Raw genomic sequence first — 19,267 nt, 5'->3', positions numbered from 1 at the left:
CATCGTGACCTTTAGTATTGATATCTCAGTGCTACGATGAGCTCTGAAGCCTAGATGAAACTCTTCAAAATCACTTAATTCTCTCAAAATATTGTCAACAAACATGTAAATAAATACAAATACAGCAGGGGAAAATTGCTAAAGATAAAAAATACTTGACTTTCCTCTCCTGTCTTCATAAAATGTGGTTGCTGGTAAGCTGTCCATTTTGATTGGGGAAAGTGAGTTCCCAGCATATAAGCCTATCACATGACGCATCACTGGAAAGCCAGGATGTCCTATACAGTAGGGTGAACAAAATGTCCACAAAATTAATGAGCAGGGTCTCAGAAGGATGGCATTTTTAATCTACTCTGAGCATGTTGAGTTTGTGAACACAGCATAATCTATAGTTTACTTTTCAAAATTTCAAACCACATGGATCTGGTGTAATTTGCACTAAATGCACTAAATGCAAATTGAACATTTAAGTCTCATAGATTTCCATGCAATAAAAAATTGTTCAGTTTAAACTTTGTAGAAAATCAGAAGAAACGAGAGTTTAATGTAATGAACTTGTTTTATTGCTCAATATGCAAAACGGATTTTAATTCTAAACTTTCTTATTTATATATATATATATAAACTGCTTTAAGTTGAATGTTATAAAATGTTAAGTGCTTCAAATGATTTCGTTCAGTTCATACTGAAAGTCGCGGCCGCTGTAGGTGTCTTTCCAAATAAACAATTTTACATAAGTATTAAAAAAATAATTATTTGCCACATGGAAATAATAATAATTAAAAAAACAACAAATCTTATAAAAAGTGGAGTTAAGTCAAACAAAGTTAAGGCAAAGCTGCTCTCGCCGAGTCGTTGCGGCAATAAACGGAGTTGTACAGAGGAGCAGACATACAACATCCGGGCAACAGTAAGCTTGCGCAGAAACGGAATGGCGGAGGTAAGTGAGCGAAAACGAGGAATCTAATGAGCCGTAATGTTAGAGAAACTGCGCCGAATTTAGGACCAATGTCAACCCCGACGGCTCCCGGTGTGACCGAGGGTTTCTCCGGCTGCCGAGCGGCGGCTGAAAGGGAGCTACGAGGCATTTTAGCACCGGGAAGCTGAGCTGAGGTGGTGGTGGGGGAAAGAAACGGAGAGCCTCTCCGGCGTAGATCGTCTCTCTCCGCGTTCTTGGTGTTAAAGAGCCATTCCCCCTCTCCGCCTTGATAGTACGGCAGCAGAAAACAATGGGGGAACCCGGGGCCGGGTTCGACGCGGTGGTGCTGAACTATTTCCAGGTGCCTCCTCTTCGGCAGGCTGGCGTCGAGTTGAAAAGTTTTGGAGACATGACTTGGCTCGGCGGCGGTGAACTTCCACCGTGCCTCTCGGAAACATTGTAAACTAGTAGTTTCCTTCTCGCAGCGAGCCGGGTGGAGGAAGAGATGTTCAGCACCAAGTCGCAGGAAAGCGCCCCTGGTCAGACAGAGCGCCGGATGGGGCTGGGGACAAAAAGCAGCTTCTCACAGGACCTTTTGTGTCGTTTAAAGTAGGTTGTGACATTTCGGAACTGCTGGCACTTTATCTGATTTAAGGATGTGGCTGTTGGGGGTCCTTATAGTGTCTGTTCCCAAAGTTTTCTTTACTTTTTTAGTTATGCACACTGATTGTAAAAAGAGGTGCAACACAAGGCCCGCAACTGGCTATGTAGAAAAATATCCCTCCCAGCAGGAAACATAATGAACTTATAGCTTAGAGAATAGACCATTTTCTTACTTTTAGTCAGAAAAAAAAGAAAGAGTTTTACTCTTGACTCATTATTTGAGGAATGCACTTTTGTTTTGTGATTTATCACCTCGATTGATCTTCAGTTTAATCTAAACTTTGCAAAAATGTTAAACAGATGTGATCAAAATCCTACAAACTGACATCTTTTGAAAAAGGAAGCCAATGAAATGCTGGAAATGATCAACAGAAAACTCAGTTCAGAAATCAGTCTATTGGTGTAAACGCTCAAGTTTTTCTAAATGTGTCGAGTCTGAGAGTTGAGCAGTGTGTCCCCTGCTTAAGTTTATGTCGGTGAAAACCTTCTGCAGTAGCTGAAACTCATTTAGGGTTAATCGGAAACGCCTTATAACAAGTGTTCACAGCTCCTGTCACAAAGAGCTTCTATGCAGCAAACCTTTGGATGTCATTGAGTCTGGCATTGAGCCATTCACTGGATTTATTTGTGTTGAAACAGAGATGTATCTAAAAATTAGAATGGAAACTCTTGATAATTGGAGATGAATGACTGCATCTTATATGTTTTGAGATGTTTTTCTGACTCCTGAGTTTGAATGTGTATGCTAATGCTCAACCACATCCACATTGCATACATAAAGCAAGTTTTTTTTTTCACTTCCTTGTTTTCAAGTTTTTTGCCAAGAAAAGATGGGCACAAAAAAAAGGAAGGTTTTAAATAATTGACTTTGGTATCATTTTCTACATTTTACTTTAGATGCACTGAAGCTCCTTTGTAAAATAAATAAACACATCTTGCCAAACTAATCCCAAATATTATGTTGATATGGGCCTACCTAAATCTCAGACACATTTGATGATGCTGGTTTCTCTGTGGAGACAGAACATTTCCATCCAGGACATCTTGTTTTTCTTTGCACTGAAGACTGTTCTGATTGGTACAGAACAATCACCTTCCACAGAAGCCTCCTTGATGACATGGCTTGATTCATAAATGTCTTCCATCATTTCTCATTATAATAATTCACCCTTATTGATCTTCAGGATAATTCATCCATGGCAATTCCACAAAGGTCTCTTGATCAGACTTTGTTGGACAGTTGATTCTGCCATTTGTGACCCGATGACACTGCTGGACATCTTCAGATTCTCGAATGAAAATAAGCTTGTTCTATTATTCTACTGCTGCACCATGTTTCTTTGACTGATGACTTCTTTTCAGCCTTTTGCAACATTCCGGTTTGAAATCTTTTTCAGGGAGGGGGACCTTGCTCATACAGTACAACTATTCTGGGCTCATTCTGTTGTTCCAGTCATGGTGTAATGACAAAAAAACTCTTGGCTAGCAAACTCTCCTAGCAGAGTTTGGCTGATGCTGGTTTGGGAAAATGGAGCAGCACCAAAAATTGATTAGATGTTTCCTTTTGTGAGCTTTTAAATAAAGTGGCACCTTCTGTCCTCCTTGACACCATGCCTCAAATGTGCCCCTGTGTAATCTTTTTGTCTGAAGATAACACATAATAAAGCAGCTTAGCATGGACGTTTTGAGCTGATCTACCTGAAAACAAGCTTCACAATCTACAATTGTTCATTTTTTAATTGTTGTTACAGCTATCCGTAAAGGACAAGTCAGGATGGCTGACACTCGAGACCAGTGCAGTTGCTGCAGCCAAGTCTTTATAATCTGTCCCAAATTGGGTTTGTCTTGTTACATAACATGGGTGTCTTGTAAAGCACTGTCAAACTAAGGTCCTCAAAGGCCAGTGTGGTGAAACTCTTAGATTCACGAGTGTATGAGTCAACACATCTGAATCACATAATTAGGCCTCTAGCAGGACTCTAGAACCTGAGCAAACTTACCTGTTTTCAAACCCCGCAAAATAATGCAAGTATCAAAATATCAAATATTTAGGAATCAGCGACTGAAAATGCAGACTTTTATACAGGACATGTTCACATTCACACCAGACAAATTTAGTCTGTTTAAATCAAACTCTAGTCCATTTGTCTTGAAAGTCTGGTTCATTTCAGGAGGTGTGAATGCGCAATCAAACTATTACGTAGACCAAAAAAGCAAACTGCTCTGCCTAAAAGCCTAGGTCTCGGTTTGATTAAAGTGAACTGTGGCGCAGCTCGAATGCATATCTGGATTCTTGCTTTTGGAGTGTAGGTCGCTACAAAAGCAGGAAACGACTATAGTGTAGGCCGTTCTGGGTCAATAGAACCAAAACAACTACAAAAGAGTCTAATACTAGGGGAGAAATAGTTCTTAGTCCTTTACAAAAAGAGAAATCCTACAACTACTAAAATGATAGTGCTTCATTTTTGCGCTCTTGTCTTCTTCTGAGATTTTTGAGTTGTTTCCTTCTGCGGTTCTTGGTCATGACAGGCAAGGAGGGAGATCAGGTTTCTCAATTAGTTTGGATCATTTGACACAGTGCAGCGTGAATATGAATTGCAGCAGCTTAAAATGTAACAAATGTTGCAATTTTGGCCCCCAACCAAGCCAAGTCCACCAGAATATTAGGTGTGAAAACACCCTTAGGGAAGAAAATCTCACTAACAGGTTCTCTACAGTCTGACCAAGAGATTTATCAAGTGATCCAAAATTACAAATAAGATGACAGCAGCGTTTCCTTCCTGCTTCAGCACGACTGAACTACTGTGGCCAAAGCAAGGTCCATAAAAGTATGGATGAGCTTGCTTTGTGTGGAGCAGGAAGTCAACATTTCAAAACAGATTTAGGATTAATTAGGGCACAGACAGCAAGTTGAGTCTTGTCCAACATCAGCGTCTGACCTCATAAATGCACTTCCTTAAGTAATGTCCAATATTCTCATAAACTCTCTTTTATGCTATTAAGCTGTTACAGCTGTACAGAGTAGGTCAGTAGCATATAAAATACTTTGGATTGTCACTCATGTTCATTTCTGTGAAGACATTGACTTGATAAGTTTGGTGTTATTGTATATTTTAAGCTCTGTTGGTAACAGATCTTAAAAAAATGATGCTTTAAGAATGCAGCAGCTGGTTTGTCTACAATGTTCTGAACCAGGATCAATCATATGCTGTTTGTGTGTACATTGCACTGTGTGTTGAGTTTTTCCATAAAATGTGTGTATATGTGTTTGCAGGTGGGCGACAAGCATATGAACATTAGCAGAGACATTGTGGCCTAGTGGAGATTGGGCAAAGTACAGAGATGAAGGCCTTCAGCAGAAGAAACAGCAGTTGGAAGAAGTCATAGAGGATTTGGAGGAGAAGCTTTCTCGCTCCATAAAAATGGCTGCACAATCCCCAACAGTAAGTCAGGTTTTGTCTCATAAAATATGTTTCTGTGCCTATGACACATTTTTAAGACCTAAGGCTTGTTTTTAGAAATGAACTGGAACTCATTTTTTCCCAAATAATACCTGAACATCAACGATAGTCTTAAAAAATGAAAACATTTTAAAAAAGAGTTAAACAAATAAGCAATGCTCAGCCTTGTGGGGGCTCAAGTAAAGCCTGGTGGCCCGCCAGGCTTATAATACACTGGGGGGAAAACCTGAAATTGTAAATATAAAATAATGGGGGCGAAACTATCTGTTTTATCAAAGGTCTTCCAGTCTGACCCAAGTATCATTACAGTTTTAATCAAGGCTTTTTCAAATAATTAGCATCAGGATTCCTGTCTCAAATCATTTCCCTGATGCTTGTTGTTGGCATAGTGTCTGCGATTTTATGTCTTCCCAGTAATGGTGTTGGCGAAGGGCCTGAGTTTTTAAAACACCGCTTTGGAAAAATCTTGAGGTTGTCATTATAACTTTGAGCTAATCAATCTATATTTTTCCTGACGAACTAAAAAGTTTATCTGAGTTGGAACAATAAGACAAATTTAACAGCCATCAACAGGCTGTGCCCTGTCAATGGCTGGTCTTTTGTCTTTTCGTTTTTTTTAATAATTTTTTTCTTTTTTTAAAATGCATTAGTTTCTTCACTGAGAATAATGTTTGACTGGAGACAAAAGATGCACCCCACAGAAAAATAATAAATAACCCTGTTTTTAATAGTATATACAACTCCTTCCAGCTGCAAGTAAAACTTGTAATTTTCTCCCAGAATGCCTCCCAGCGCAGCAGCGATTTATTTACTCTGACTTAAAATAAAGACAAAAAATAGCAATATAATATTTTTATAAAATATATGCATTTATATAATAACCACAATGGTGGTATTGGTGTCTTTTTTCCCAATTTTACCATGTTTATGACCCATTCCAATTCATTTGTCTTACAAACTTGGTATGAAATGGCAAATACGAAAACTGGTCCTGCAAACGTTGCTCGACCATAAAGAAAAATCTCAATGTCAGTTTTTTAAAAAATTTAAATGAGTTTGCTCATTTAAAATAAGTAAATGACTGAATAAAAAACTGTCTCCTTGCAGAATCAATAACAGAAAAAAAAAAAAAGTTCTACAAAAAGTTCAAAAATTATAATTATTTTTAATGGAAAGCAAGTACGTTCAATTTATTGGATTTGAACAGTATTTGCAGGTGATGATCAATGTTACCAACATTCGGTAGGTGTACCTATGGCCAATACATACAGATATTTTCATTCCATCTGCGACTGAATGACCACTTTATTAATCCCCACAGGAGAAATTCACCTGGGCTGTTCTTTTCTGTATTTAGCCATTTTAGCAGAAGTTTTTCAAAAAGTTTTGAAATTTCAGCAGACTTCTTTCGTTGATTGGCTCAGGATTTAGGTCAATGCAAACTCCCAAAAAAAAATTCAATCACGCCAGTGAACCGACGGACTGCCGTGTGTTATCGGAGTGCTGCACAGTTTGGAGGCGCATAATTCTACGTTTAATCTTGAGCAACGCCTCTTAACTTGTGGAGCGGAATGACCGTGATTTCCCAGCACCATCATCCACAACTCTCTGAGGAATGGGAAACCCAAAAAAGACGATGCAGCTCTGGTCAGCTTTATGACGGAGCCACAGCTTTGTCCCGATTGCTGTGAAACACCTGAGCAACATGACATTAATTTGGCATAATGTGCATTTTATTCTTTGTTTGGCGTTTTCTTTTAAATAAAATTCATGCATGGATATTGTTTTACATCTTTAGACTGAATTACTTAAATCCAAGAGGTTGCACATGCTTAATAAATGAAGCGCCACAATATAGATGTATTTAAATATATTGTAAAATAATCACCTAATTTGGACTGTTTTCAGAGCTGAAATAAATAGCTGCAAAACTAAATGAATACAGGTAATGTTGTAAAGAAGACTGGCTCTGTATTCATTTACATACAAATATATTTTTCCATTCACTGTAGTTACAGTATTTTGGGAGTTTTTCAGCATGAACATGAAATGCTGCTGGCCTGAACTTCCCACTCATAGTGTTGGATTTGTTTGCAACTTCTCACTTCTGCACCAAAGCTATTCTTACATTTTGTGGCTCAATCGACCTGTTGAAAATAAAAACTTATGACATATTGATATATTAATCTTCTGTGCCATACATTGTGAAAATATTTCCATCAAATTGTACTCTGTAAAAAGTCATGAATATGCTTGAGAAACTGAAATTCAAAAGTGATGTTTCAGCTGTTTAGGAAAACGAAACAGTTTTGTGGAATTAAATTACATTTGTTGTATTTTTTTTTCCCTCCTCCTTTCTCTGTTATTTGCCTCTGTAGGTCAGTGAGCTTCCCTTGGAGGAGCTACTGGCTTTGTATGGATATCAAGTATCCAATCCACAGAAGGAAACATGTCCTATTACCACCACTCTGCCAGATATGACCCTGGATGAGGTGAGATTCAGCCAAAGCATGCATCAATTAGTGCTGTTATTCATTTGTTATACTACTTTCTCTATAGATTGTGGGTTTCTTGTTATTGGCTCAATTTACTTGTGCTATCTATGATTTTTGTGCAGTCAGCCAATCATATTAAAGAAGTGCACCAAAGAATTAGGACAGTTTCAAAACAACATAAAATTTTCACTTCCTCATTTGTTCATTTGATAATTTCTTGTAAAGATGGCTTCAAATAAACACCAGGTTGATCATTGTTCTGCTGAGTTTTGTAGTATTGTTGTTTTACTTTTTGCGTGTGTTGTACAGGATCAGAAGACGAAGGACCTGTTTCATGGCAAGAAAGAGAAACAAGCGTCAGCCTATGATCTCACCTCCTCAAACACCTCAGATTTGCTGCCCAGCCTCCAGGGTAATACACACAGGATTAATTACCCATAAAGATTTTCACACCAAAAGAAGTGTTGATAAACGTATTTTTGGTTTTGTCCTTTTTATTCAAATGAGAGAGCTATAGTTATTTTCTGTCAAAAACGTTTTTTGAAGCGTTGATATATAATGTTTATTTCACAGATTAGATTTTTGTTTTTCCCTAAAGGAAGCTAAAAATTTTCTCACCACACCACTATTTGGATTATTATTTTGTAGAGATAAATATGTTCCATAGTTTTCTGAACAGCTAGTTTGGTCATTTGAGTTGTGGATGTGTTCCTTGGAAACATTTTTCACCTCCAAACTATTACCTGGCTTTGCTTGCTTATAATAATTTCTCATCTAATATTTGGACAATTCTCTTCACTTATTTCTAACATTTTTTCTCACAGTGAAGAAAGCTTTTCCATCAACAGTTCAAGTATTTGAGGTGTTCAGTGCGCTCGACATCACAGCTGATTTGGAAATGTTTTTCTTTTTTGAGGAATTCTGCTCAGGGTTGAATAATCCTGTTTCTGTCTCTTTTAGACGGCTACAAAGCGACGACTGTCAGCTCATCAGACGACGACACTGATGATTCTTCTGTTCCATCCAATGAAGAGCACAAGGTTAGTTAGCTACTCAGAATGATATCGTGTTGAGTTGGTCACTGTGCAGCGGCGAGATAAACTGGAGTCATTCAGACGTATCACACGTCCAGGTGTTTTAAATCCTTTTATTATTGTTCTAAATAGTGATATGGGTTTTTTTACATATGCAAGCAGTGAAGATTTAAATTCAATTCAAGTTTATTTTTTTTGTTGAGAACAACACATTAAACTATGTTACATATTACAAACCCAAGTACAACTTTTGTTCGGTACTTTGGTTTTGGTTTTCCAGCCACAGGATAGTTTGTAAACCCAGTCCTTTGGACCTTTTTAAAAAACAGCAGAATAAAAATTAAAGATTTCTGTCACACACCTGCGTTCGCTAAATTACTGTGACTATAAACAACGACAAAAAAACAAAAACATGAAATTGAATTTTACAGAAAACTAATTCTCCACGAAAACACAGGTTGGTATACTTCAGTTTTCACATGTATTTATATTTTAGCCATAGTTTCACCTCTAAATGAGAAGGAACATTGAACTGATCAAACTGTATCTGCCATACTTGAATAGCAGTTTTTCTTCTATTTCCCATTTTGATAAATATCAAAGAGAAATGTATCTAATTTTTACTGGATATTCATACTACAGGGATATGGGATATGTAATGGGATTATTAACATTGGATCTCATTTATAGGAATTTTTGGGCTACTTTTGCTGATTTTGTTTTTATAAATGAGTCAGTCCTTCTCTATGTAGCAGTAGATGAAGTGTGGGCCAAATATCTGAATGGAAGTCCTCTCATTCTTCAGATTCTCTTTTGTCAAGTAATGTGTTATTTGTAATGATTTTCTTTCCTCCAAAAATGCCATCTTATTTACTTACAGATTAATTTCGACCAAAAACAACTTGGAAATAAGGTGTTACTCTTCAAACTTTGAATTATACACCTCCATCATCACAAAAAGATTAATAAAATTAGGCTCTAAATATTTAGGCATCTACAAATACACAATGCTGCATATTTAAAACGTCAGGTGAGCCTCCACTAGCAATAAACAAAAATATGTCCCATGGTGCAACGCCAGAGGAGAAAACTTTCTATTACACCTTTTAGTCCAAATGTAATTCTAGACTCTGTAACTTTAAAATGACTGGTATTTATGAGGTGTGTGAAATATTAGGATTTTTTATTCAATTAGATACTCAAATTATCAGCAACAGTTATCTTTATTTGCTGGAAATGTCACTAAAATATACATAAAGAAAAACAAATTTGTGCTTCTGCATAAAGACACAAAGTACCAGTGGAAACACAAAAAACTTGTCAGCAACATTTGAATTTTAGTTTGTTCTATAATTTTTTTTTCAAGTTTTATTTAAAATATGGTGGTGTTTGGTTTTGTTAATTTCTTTATTGATCATTTTTATTGTGTATACTGCCTACCAATATCACTTTTAAAGTCATTGTAATGATACGTTTTCAAATATTTGCAGTGAGAGTTGTTCCTCACTGAAAGAAAAGCTGATCCATTTAAAATATAGTAACACAAAGTGTACTGGACGTGAATGAGTTTGTGATATTGTGGATCTGAAATGGTGTCAGCATGGTACTGAACCAGTCAGAAATGTGCTTTTCACATTTATTTACTTTTACTCATTTTTCCACAACAAATATAGACCAAATCTAGCTAAAATTAAGCAGCTTAACGTGTACTGCATCTTATCAGATTCTTGGACTGTTATGTAAATTTTGCTTCAAACCAGTGTTTCTAAGATCATCTTCGTCTTATAGTGAATGCTCAGATTTGAACAGTTTTATTGTTGTTGTTGTTTTTTCTACAGGAGATTATGGTCGGCTCCATGTATCAAGCAAAAATCCCACCAATAAATCCACATTTATCTGAGGAGAGAGGTGAAAAATGATTGTTTGTTGAGTACTCCTTGTAGACATTTTACCAGAAATATTTATTTGTAGATTCTAAAAATTAGAAACTTAGTATAAAAGCGGAGACTTCTACCCACAGAGCTGTCATCATTCTCATCATTTTCATTTTTTTTTTCTTAAATTCCAATTTTTTCTGCTTTCGCTCCCCCAGCTTACAACAATGGCGACCAGTTGCTGTGGAGGCCCGGGGTTTTGCCTGTACAGGAAGTAGAGGAATTTTTGCAGAATGCACAGAGACTTGGCGGCCAGGAGGGGGCGGTATGGACCCCAACGGCCACTGTCCAAGACAATGAGCAGGTACATCATCAGTGTGGCATTTTTACTATTCACATCAGCACTGCTAGCAGCTGTAGGTGACTGCATTAAAGTGTATAATACTGTTGGTTTGCTAAACAAGCCAAAGGAACTGGAATAATTTAGTTAATTTTTTTTTGTCATGTGGAATGAAGTTTTGATTTCTGCCTTCTTTTTGGCTCAACATTCAGGCACTGTATGAACTAGTGAAATGCAACTTCAATGCAGAAGAAGCACTGAGACGGTTACGTTTCAATGTGAAAGTATTCAGTGGTAAGACTCTTCCTGTTGTCATGTGATCTGATTTGTACGATCCTCTTCATGAAAACGTCTCGTATTGAACCACATGGCTAAACCTGATAGCACTGTTAAACTTTGGCAGCGTTCTAATGTTTGTGACCATTTGCTTCATATAATCTGCTTCCTGACTGTCCGTCAGCTTGAAAGGTGGTTTGCGTTTTATATCTGCTGTATTCATTTGGAGGAAAAAGAATAACCTGTTTAACGGGTTTAAAAAAAAATCCTCTCTGGCTGTTTTTCAGGAACTCATTCCAGACTTGCAGCATCGCATAGAATTAAAAAACGCTGTTTCAAAATAAATTATAGAACAATAAGTCTCATGTAAAGAAGATAAATTGAGACCATTTTAAAAAGTCAGCTCAATTTTACTTTATGACACTATATAGTCTTATAACAGGATGTTTGACTTTGTAACTTGTCGGACTGTATACATTATGTCATTTACCGTTTGGAACATCAGTTTGTGCCCAAGCTTAAACTTGATAATGTCTTCGTTAGCAATATTTACTTTTAGTAAATATTTTCATGCGAGGTTTTTGTTGTGATGATGATGACGACATCTATTTTTCATAATGTCACACAAGGAATCATTTTGTTTGAAGTAATGCCTTAAATATATCTATGGGTGCATCTCCTTCTAATCTTATTGCCTATCGGAAGCTTTCAAAACCATTACATCATCAACTTGGTTTTTCCAGATTGTTTGAATGATGGGCTGCTTTTATGTAAACTCTTCAATTAAAAAAACAAAACCCTAGAAAAAAATAATTCTGCCATTGTGCAAATAAATTTTGATAATCCTAACGGAGAAGACGTGGAAATGTTAAGTATGATTTAGTATAAGAAAGTGAATTTAAAAATGTAGTAGTTTCCACTGTACTTTAGCTATTCTTTAGCTATACTTCTATGGTACATGTACACTAAAAACATGTTGTTTTCTCCAAAGCCTGTGACTTTATTCTGCCACAAAACTTGAGACGTTTGTGTTGAGTTGTGACGCTCTAGCTTAGAAGTGTGCCAGTAGATTTTCAGCAGGAAGTGAATGATTTTTGTTATCAATATCATGTGCTTAACCTGAACTAGTTTGCAGGATCTCAGTTCTGTGTGTGCCTACTTCCTTTAGAGGAACTGTGTTCTTGGAGCGAGGAGGAGTGTAGGAACTTTGAGAATGGCTACCGTGTTTATGGGAAAAACTTCCATCTCATTCAGGCTAATAAGGTATTTGATCAAATTTAGAGCTTTTGATTAGTAATCTAGCCTCAAAATGTGACTGATTGTCTTAAACGCTTGTTTCTAAAAATGATTGAAACCTTTCTCTGCAGGTACGAACTCGCTCCGTCGGTGAGTGTGTGGCTTATTACTACATGTGGAAGAAATCGGAGCGCCACATGTTCTTCACCCAGCAGGCCACAAGGGTGAGCCGAAAAAAGTACATCATGCAGTCAGAGAACATGTGAGTACTTCTGCAGAAATGCCTTGGGTTAAATATTGACGCTAATTTGTTTGTTAGTAAAAAAAACAAAACTGGAAGACGGTTAAGGACTATTTGTAATATTGGGAACATTTTTTCTATAAATTAATTCTATTTAATTTAAGACCAACAAATGGTAGTGAAAAACTTGGAAGTGGGAAAAATGTGACATTATAGCTTTGTTGTAAAATTGGGTGTTGGAGGGGGGTTATAATAATTACTCAAATAGCTTGCCCTAATCATAATATATGACCAATAGGTTTGCCATGTCCCCTACTCTCTCCCTCCCTACTAGTATCAGTTACATCTGAGTGTCCGTGTCAAATGTGTGTGTACACTTTGAAGTTACACATAATTAGTGATTGTGCCTCTGCATTTTAGTGAGGATGGAGACCAGGATGGAGAGGGTGGAGATCTCGAGGGAAGCAACAATTCCTTGGGGTTACTGTCACAGATCTCAATAACCTCTGGACAAATGGAGTCCCGGTTTCCTTCAAGTACAAGTCTGGATCTAAACAAACAAGGTACGACTCAGGAATAGATCAATAAATGAGCTGTGAAACTCAATTTGCTCTGATGTAAAATTACTCTTTCTCACAGAAGGTCATTAAAACATGCATGTGATAATACTTAAGTACAAGGACGATTAACATTTAATTTGAAGTTTTCTAAAAAGTTAGAGAAAACCTCCAGCATTAAGAGTCATATATGCAGTCTTTTGGTCTTTATTGTGCAGAATTCCTCAGTTAATTTTTTTGGGGGGGGCATCGAGATCACATCATTTGCTTCATCTTCATTATGTTTTGTTATGTCTCCCCACCTTTGTTTTCTCCCATCCTCACTGTCGCGTGTTGTTCTGTTTGTGCATGCACGCATGCATGTCTGTGTTTGTTGGGTGTGCATGTTTGTCTGTGCACGGTTCATGTTGCCATTCTGCTCCAGAAGAAGAAGGCCGCCCCAGGCGCAGACGAACGCCCCGCTTTCTCTTAAAGCCATGACCTCCGTCCACACACGCCACAGAAAGCAGGCTGGGCCTGCAGGTAAAGAAATCAGGGTGAACTAATGCCAGCAAAAAGAACAAATAACTTGACTCTTGTTGTTTACAATGTGTTTTTAAGAAAGATTGTCACTACAAAATGACAATAATTTCATCTGCGTCAGTGTTTCCTCACACATTGTCACCAAAAGCCAATAACGCCCTTTATGGCTCTACATTTAGTTACTTTCCAGAATCTACGAACCTGTGTTTAAAGAGCTGCAGATTGTTGTCTCTTAGCGAATATTTATTTCATTACTTCCTGGAAGCCTGAAATCTTTTCACTGCTATCCTCTGATGATCTGCCTCGCTATTCCTCCCTCTTTCTTTTCTTTTTTAAATGACTGGTAATCCTCTGATTGAAGTAAGGCAAAAATATTTTTGTTTCATTCATGTGAATTGGCGATAGATAAGTAAACTGAATAGAGCTGAATAAAGTCATTTTAATTTTTCTTCATATTTGCGTCATTTGACAAAATTCTCAAAATAGACAAATCTCTTATTTTCTTCCCCTTCCTAACATTGTTGCATACAGTCTTTGAAGGGCATTTGTTTTATTGTTGCTGTTATTTTTTTAATTGAGATTTGATGGAATATTTTTATTTAATGATCTATGAATCACAGACAGTGTCTGATGAGCCCCGGTGGTTTTACTGATCAGACGGGATCTGAATTTGTCTCTTTGTACCCAGACGGTGAGCTGGTGATGAGTCTGTCCGAGCTGTGTCCCGACGAATGTCCTCAGCAGCTCTTCGACTGTCCGTTCTCTTACCCATCCGTGGACGAGCTTGGAGACGCTGACTCGAATCGTCCCTTGGCTCCGGTTCAGTTCCAGTCTCAGCCCTCTGACCAGTGCTCCGAGTGGGGCCGTGGAAACCTGCCGTACCGCCTCGACGACGACGACCACGGCTTCCTGAACTCCTGCTTCTATCACCTGCAGATGCACGGCAGGCCCTTTGTTTCTGACGGCACCGGTTGCGGTGCGGCAGGCGGTGGGACTCACGCCTCCCGCAGGCCGCCGGTGGAATTTAACCTTCCCTCCACCTCGGCTTCCTCCCCCGCCGTTCTCTCATCAAGCTTCCAGGCGTTTGGCAGCCTGCTGCACCCTTAGCCCTTTTAACATTTTGGCAGAGTGGAACGCACACGGAAATATATCAGCCGTTTACTCGCTCTGCAGACAGATGTTTAATTGGTCAAACAGTTTTTACATCTGAAAAAGTTGGAGCTGTTGCTCTGGAGGAGGCCTTACCATCAACGTCCGTCTGTTGTTGAATGCTGAGTGTTTAATTTATGCCTGTCAACCGTCGATGGAGTGTATATCTATTAATTACAATTTGTAAAAGCACAGTGTAGGGGATGAAAGCTGCAGACCAGTTTTCTAAATCGCATCCATTCTCTCACAGTCGTAACTTATTCAGTTTCTTTTTTCATTTTTATCGTCATTATTACTGGGAAGGAAAAGTTGGGCAAAAGAGCCAGCAACTCGTTTGTCTTTTCTTCGATCACTTTTATTGCTGCTGTTGTTTTCATCACACACATCAGATGCTCAGTCTTGGCAAGTTTTTTTGTCTGGAACATAAATTGGGAATTATCTTCCCTCCTCTCCCTGCACCCTGCCTGTTGTGTTTTCTAGCAGAACTTTTTCAAATTTACAATAAAACCTGTAACAAAATTGTATATATAGATTTGTTTTAAACATGAAGACACTAAGGAGCTCTATAATTTCTTAAAGCTTTCATTCTACCCATTTTAAGAAGTTGATTAAATTGTACTTGACATGCATGAATCAATTGGCTGGAGCACTCAGACAAATTTGACCCTGATTGTCAAGTCAAAACCTTTAAAATCTGTTTTTTTTTTTTCATTTTAATAAATGCATAATAATGAGCAATTTTCTGTCTACAAGTGCATCAATCAACAACATGATCTCTGCTGCACGAGTCGGCATCAGCTTCTTTATCTGATTTTTGGTTAATCAGATACAAATTAGGGAGCTATGCTTTAATTTTAGAAGTAGGGATACTGGAAAAAATCTTATTGGTGCATTGTTTTCCTTTTTTTTTTTTTTTTACATCAAACACAATATAAACAGGTTCATGTATCACTGACTTCTGTGTCTCCGTGTGCAGTTTCAGTTCCTTCAAGATCATTGTGTACCCTGGCATTCAATGAAGCACTCATCCTTGAACGGCTTCATGTTTAAGGATGAATGTTCTGGTCTGATGTTCTCTTCTCCTTTGTTTTCATTTGGTTCACATTCCTTTGAGCCAAGGAGTGACCTGTCCTTGATTTCCAACCTGAACTTCTTGGTTTCTGTCTGGGCTTTATTTATTATGAGCTGAATACTCCCAATCTTCTTTTTTTTTTTTTCTTTTTTTTAAGTAAAAGGGAAAAAAAAGAACAACTGAGTTATGCACATTTGCTAATTGACTTTGGGATCGTTATTCCATCAGATTATGTTTCAGGAGTGAAATTGCTCTGGTTTAATTGATAACATAAAACAGCTCTTGTTTTCAATCCCTGCTGTTTGCTTTTTGAATTACAAAAAAGCCTGAATGAAGCTAACTTTTTTTAAAAATAAACAAACAGCAGCACTCAGGAAATGTATGTAGAGTAAAACTTGTTGTTCGTGTCTGACTGGGACAAGCAATGTCTGTACACTTTATTTGCTTATTTATCTAATAATGGTATTAAGAGTTAAAATGCCCTTTTTTTTAGTCATGTTCATATTGTTTATATTTACGTGTTGCTGCATTTTGCTGACTTTAAAAGTGCAAAAGACTCCACAGATGAATTGGACTCACTTCGTCTGCCTTCACTCGTTTTTTATTTCCTTTTCTAACTGGCTGTATGATCCATTTTCAAATCAGAGTCCGTCTTTTTATTTTATTTTGTTTTTAAAAACAAAGGTGAAGTTGAGGCAAGACGGTGACGACAGAAAAAAAAAACGAGCTGAAATCTTTTATTTCTTTTTGTTCTTATGAATATATATAGGTACATACGTGTATTCAAATTATACTTTCATCATATTTCTTTTTGAACATATTTTGTAAATAAAAATGTGAAATTAAACTTACCATGTAAACATTAAACTGTAGTGTTATTTAAATCAATCTGAAATGATGTCATCTGATCTACTTGCAGAGTCCTGGCATTTGCTTCATTCGGTCCCTTTACCGAAAGACGTAGTTTGGATGGAGAGGTTAAAAAGAATGGAAAACGATTTCATTTTGCAAAGATAGAAATCACAATTTAATCCAGTTTCACCATTCAGTTTACTTTAGTAAGACTTATCAGAATCCCACATCTTGGTTCGTCAATAGAAAGTTAGAAACGTTTAAGAAAGTTTTGGTTCCATCTGAAAATAAAATAACCTAAGATCAATATTCTACTACTTTGTCTCACTATGACATTTTTCTGGTGTTGCTTCATGTTGTTGATTTAGAAAGGTGGTCATCCTGGTTTCATCATCACAGAGTTTAGAGACAACCAGGCTTGGATGCTTCTTTAGATGATTTCTCTTTAGATGATATATCTATATATATATATAGAGACAGAGAGAGAAAGAGAGAGAGAGATAGATATCTATCTATCTATATATATATATATATTTTATTTTTTTTATCTGATATCAACTTTGTTCTGATCATCTGAAATGAGAACAAATCCATAAGAGGACAAGAACTATTTTGTCCTCTTAATAGGACACAATAGTTTTTGTCCTATTAAAACTATTTTAAAAGGACAAAATAGCTTTGTCCTATTAACTATTTAATAGGACAAAACTATTAAATTTTGTTTTGTCTTATTTTCACAGGCAAAAATGAGAGCTTGTAAAGGGCTTGTTTCTAACAGAAACAACCACATGAGGGCAGAGAAGTCTCAGTTTGAACTAAACAATTTTCATCTTCTTACCGCCTTTATTCTCCTGTAAATGTCACTGTTTAATCCGCTTCACGCAACCCTTCACGCAATTTGATTTCAGGTTATTTAATTCACTTTGCTCAATGTGCAAAAGTCAAATGACAGTTGCAATTCAGAGTGCATGTGTGGAAGATTATCTGCTTACCTCCACAGTGCTGAACTAACTTACTTGAAGGGGATAAACATGGTGTTTCTCATGCAAACAGAATCAAGTGTCAGTGCACACTTATTAGTCCAGGCTTCACACACATGGCTGGATGCAACATGCAAATGGTTGCTGCTGAGGGGGTCACGCCTGCGGGGCAGCAGGGTCACTGAGGACTGGAGCCAAGCTGCTGTTAAGTCATGCTAATTCTGGATTCTCAGTCCGCAGGCTTTTTAAGACTCCCCTTTTATGACGGGAGGGAAATAGTGTCTTTTAATTTTGTTCAAACCGCGACTGCAGCTCTTCGCTAAAGAACGCCCCGCAAACCTTGACCCATCTGGTCATGTTGCAACTTTAGCTTACAATGTATTTTATTGCGGTTTTTTTGTGTCAGACCAACACAAAGTAGTGCGTGTTGTAAAGTGGAAGGAAAATGACGCAGGACATTTATTGTCTGGTTTTTTTTTGTTTGTTTTTCCAAAAAAAGATTAAATGTCAACTGCAACGACAGCTGCAACTCTTAGGGGTCGGTTCCTTCAACCTTCACATATCTAATGGTTGAAAAATTAAAATTTTGCTTTTACTTAAGCTCAGTCAGATTGAAAAACATCGTCTCCCATGTGACGATGTTCTTCTCTTGCGACAGATTCTCTATCAGACTTGCATGTAGACTTCTATGAATCTCAGTCACTTCCATTGTAGCTCTGACTGAATGTTTAGGGTCATTGTTCTGTGAGAGCTTCAAGCTCTCAAAGCATCTTTAGTCTAACTGGTTCAGCCACGCCCTCTGTTTAAATCAACATAACAACTTCCCTGCGTGTGCTAAAGAATGTTTCCGCACGGCATGATGCAGCCACCACCGTGCTTCACACTTGGGTTGGTGTGTGTTGGGTGTGTGAACTGGGCCAGTTTCATTGCGCGTGTCGTTTCTTTCACAAAGTCCAAAAGCTTCTGTTCTGTTTTCATCTGAGTAAAACATCTTCATGCGTTGGCAGTGTTCACCACATTGCTCATGGCAAATGGCAAATTACACTAATTAAGGATCCGTGCCCCTCCTCCATAAAATTGTTTTTCTGATTTAGTCATGTGGAGGCTCCAGCAACATGCCTCATGCTGACAAACCAACTTTATTAACCTGCTGCTGACCTTCGTCTGGGTCATCACAAAGCAAAGAGTGTGCTGTCTTCTGTCTGCAACTCCTCAGGGTCACCCCACTCCTGACTCTAAGTAAGGAAGAACCTCGGTAGGGGATAAGAGATCAATTGGGATCAAATGAAATGTTGGGATTTTGTTTTATAACCCAGTTCTGCTTCCCAGCGTTCTCCCTGGCCTGTCTGCTGTGATCCTTCGTCTTCAGGATGCTGCTGGTCCATATTCTCCAGCAAACCTAGACAGACAGACGGGTTCAGTCCATCGGTGTTGGAACACGGAGGGACTCTCTTTACTGATGAAGTGACATTTCAAGTACATTTTATTTATAGGGAACAGAGTAAATGGGACTGGAGACAAACGCATGCCAGATTTTTAAGGTTTCTATCCCTAACAAATGCAATCTCACATTGTCCCTTTATGTCAAATTATACA

General features: G+C 37.7%; 1 protein-coding gene across 2 annotated transcripts; it reads left to right on the top strand.

The window, feature by feature from the left end:
- The first annotated feature begins 903 nt into the window (after positions 1–903).
- Positions 904–16,954, top strand: mier2 (mesoderm induction early response 1, family member 2). 2 transcript variants are annotated; one of them, XM_055049487.1, is made up of 12 exons: positions 904–940; positions 4,857–5,025; positions 7,422–7,535; positions 7,848–7,950; positions 8,499–8,578; positions 10,411–10,480; positions 10,665–10,810; positions 10,999–11,080; positions 12,231–12,325; positions 12,430–12,560; positions 12,960–13,102; positions 14,307–16,954. In XM_055049487.1, the coding sequence occupies exons 2-12, from the start codon at positions 5,005–5,007 to the stop codon at positions 14,723–14,725; spliced, it is 1,404 nt and encodes a 467-aa protein (XP_054905462.1). In that variant the 5' UTR covers positions 904–940; positions 4,857–5,004; the 3' UTR covers positions 14,726–16,954. The 2 variants fall into 2 exon arrangements, with proteins under 2 accessions (XP_054905462.1, XP_054905454.1); XM_055049479.1 differs by lacking the exon at positions 904–940 and adding an exon at positions 1,420–1,528.
- The last annotated feature ends 2,313 nt before the right edge of the window (positions 16,955–19,267 follow it).

Source organism: Poeciliopsis prolifica, unplaced genomic scaffold, assembly GCF_027474105.1.
Source record: "Poeciliopsis prolifica strain line A6 unplaced genomic scaffold, Auburn_PproV2 SCAFFOLD002, whole genome shotgun sequence".
Lineage (NCBI taxonomy): Eukaryota > Metazoa > Chordata > Actinopteri > Cyprinodontiformes > Poeciliidae > Poeciliopsis > Poeciliopsis prolifica.
The sequence above is the reverse complement of the archived record's forward strand: the minus strand, read 5'-3'. Positions and strand labels throughout refer to the sequence as shown.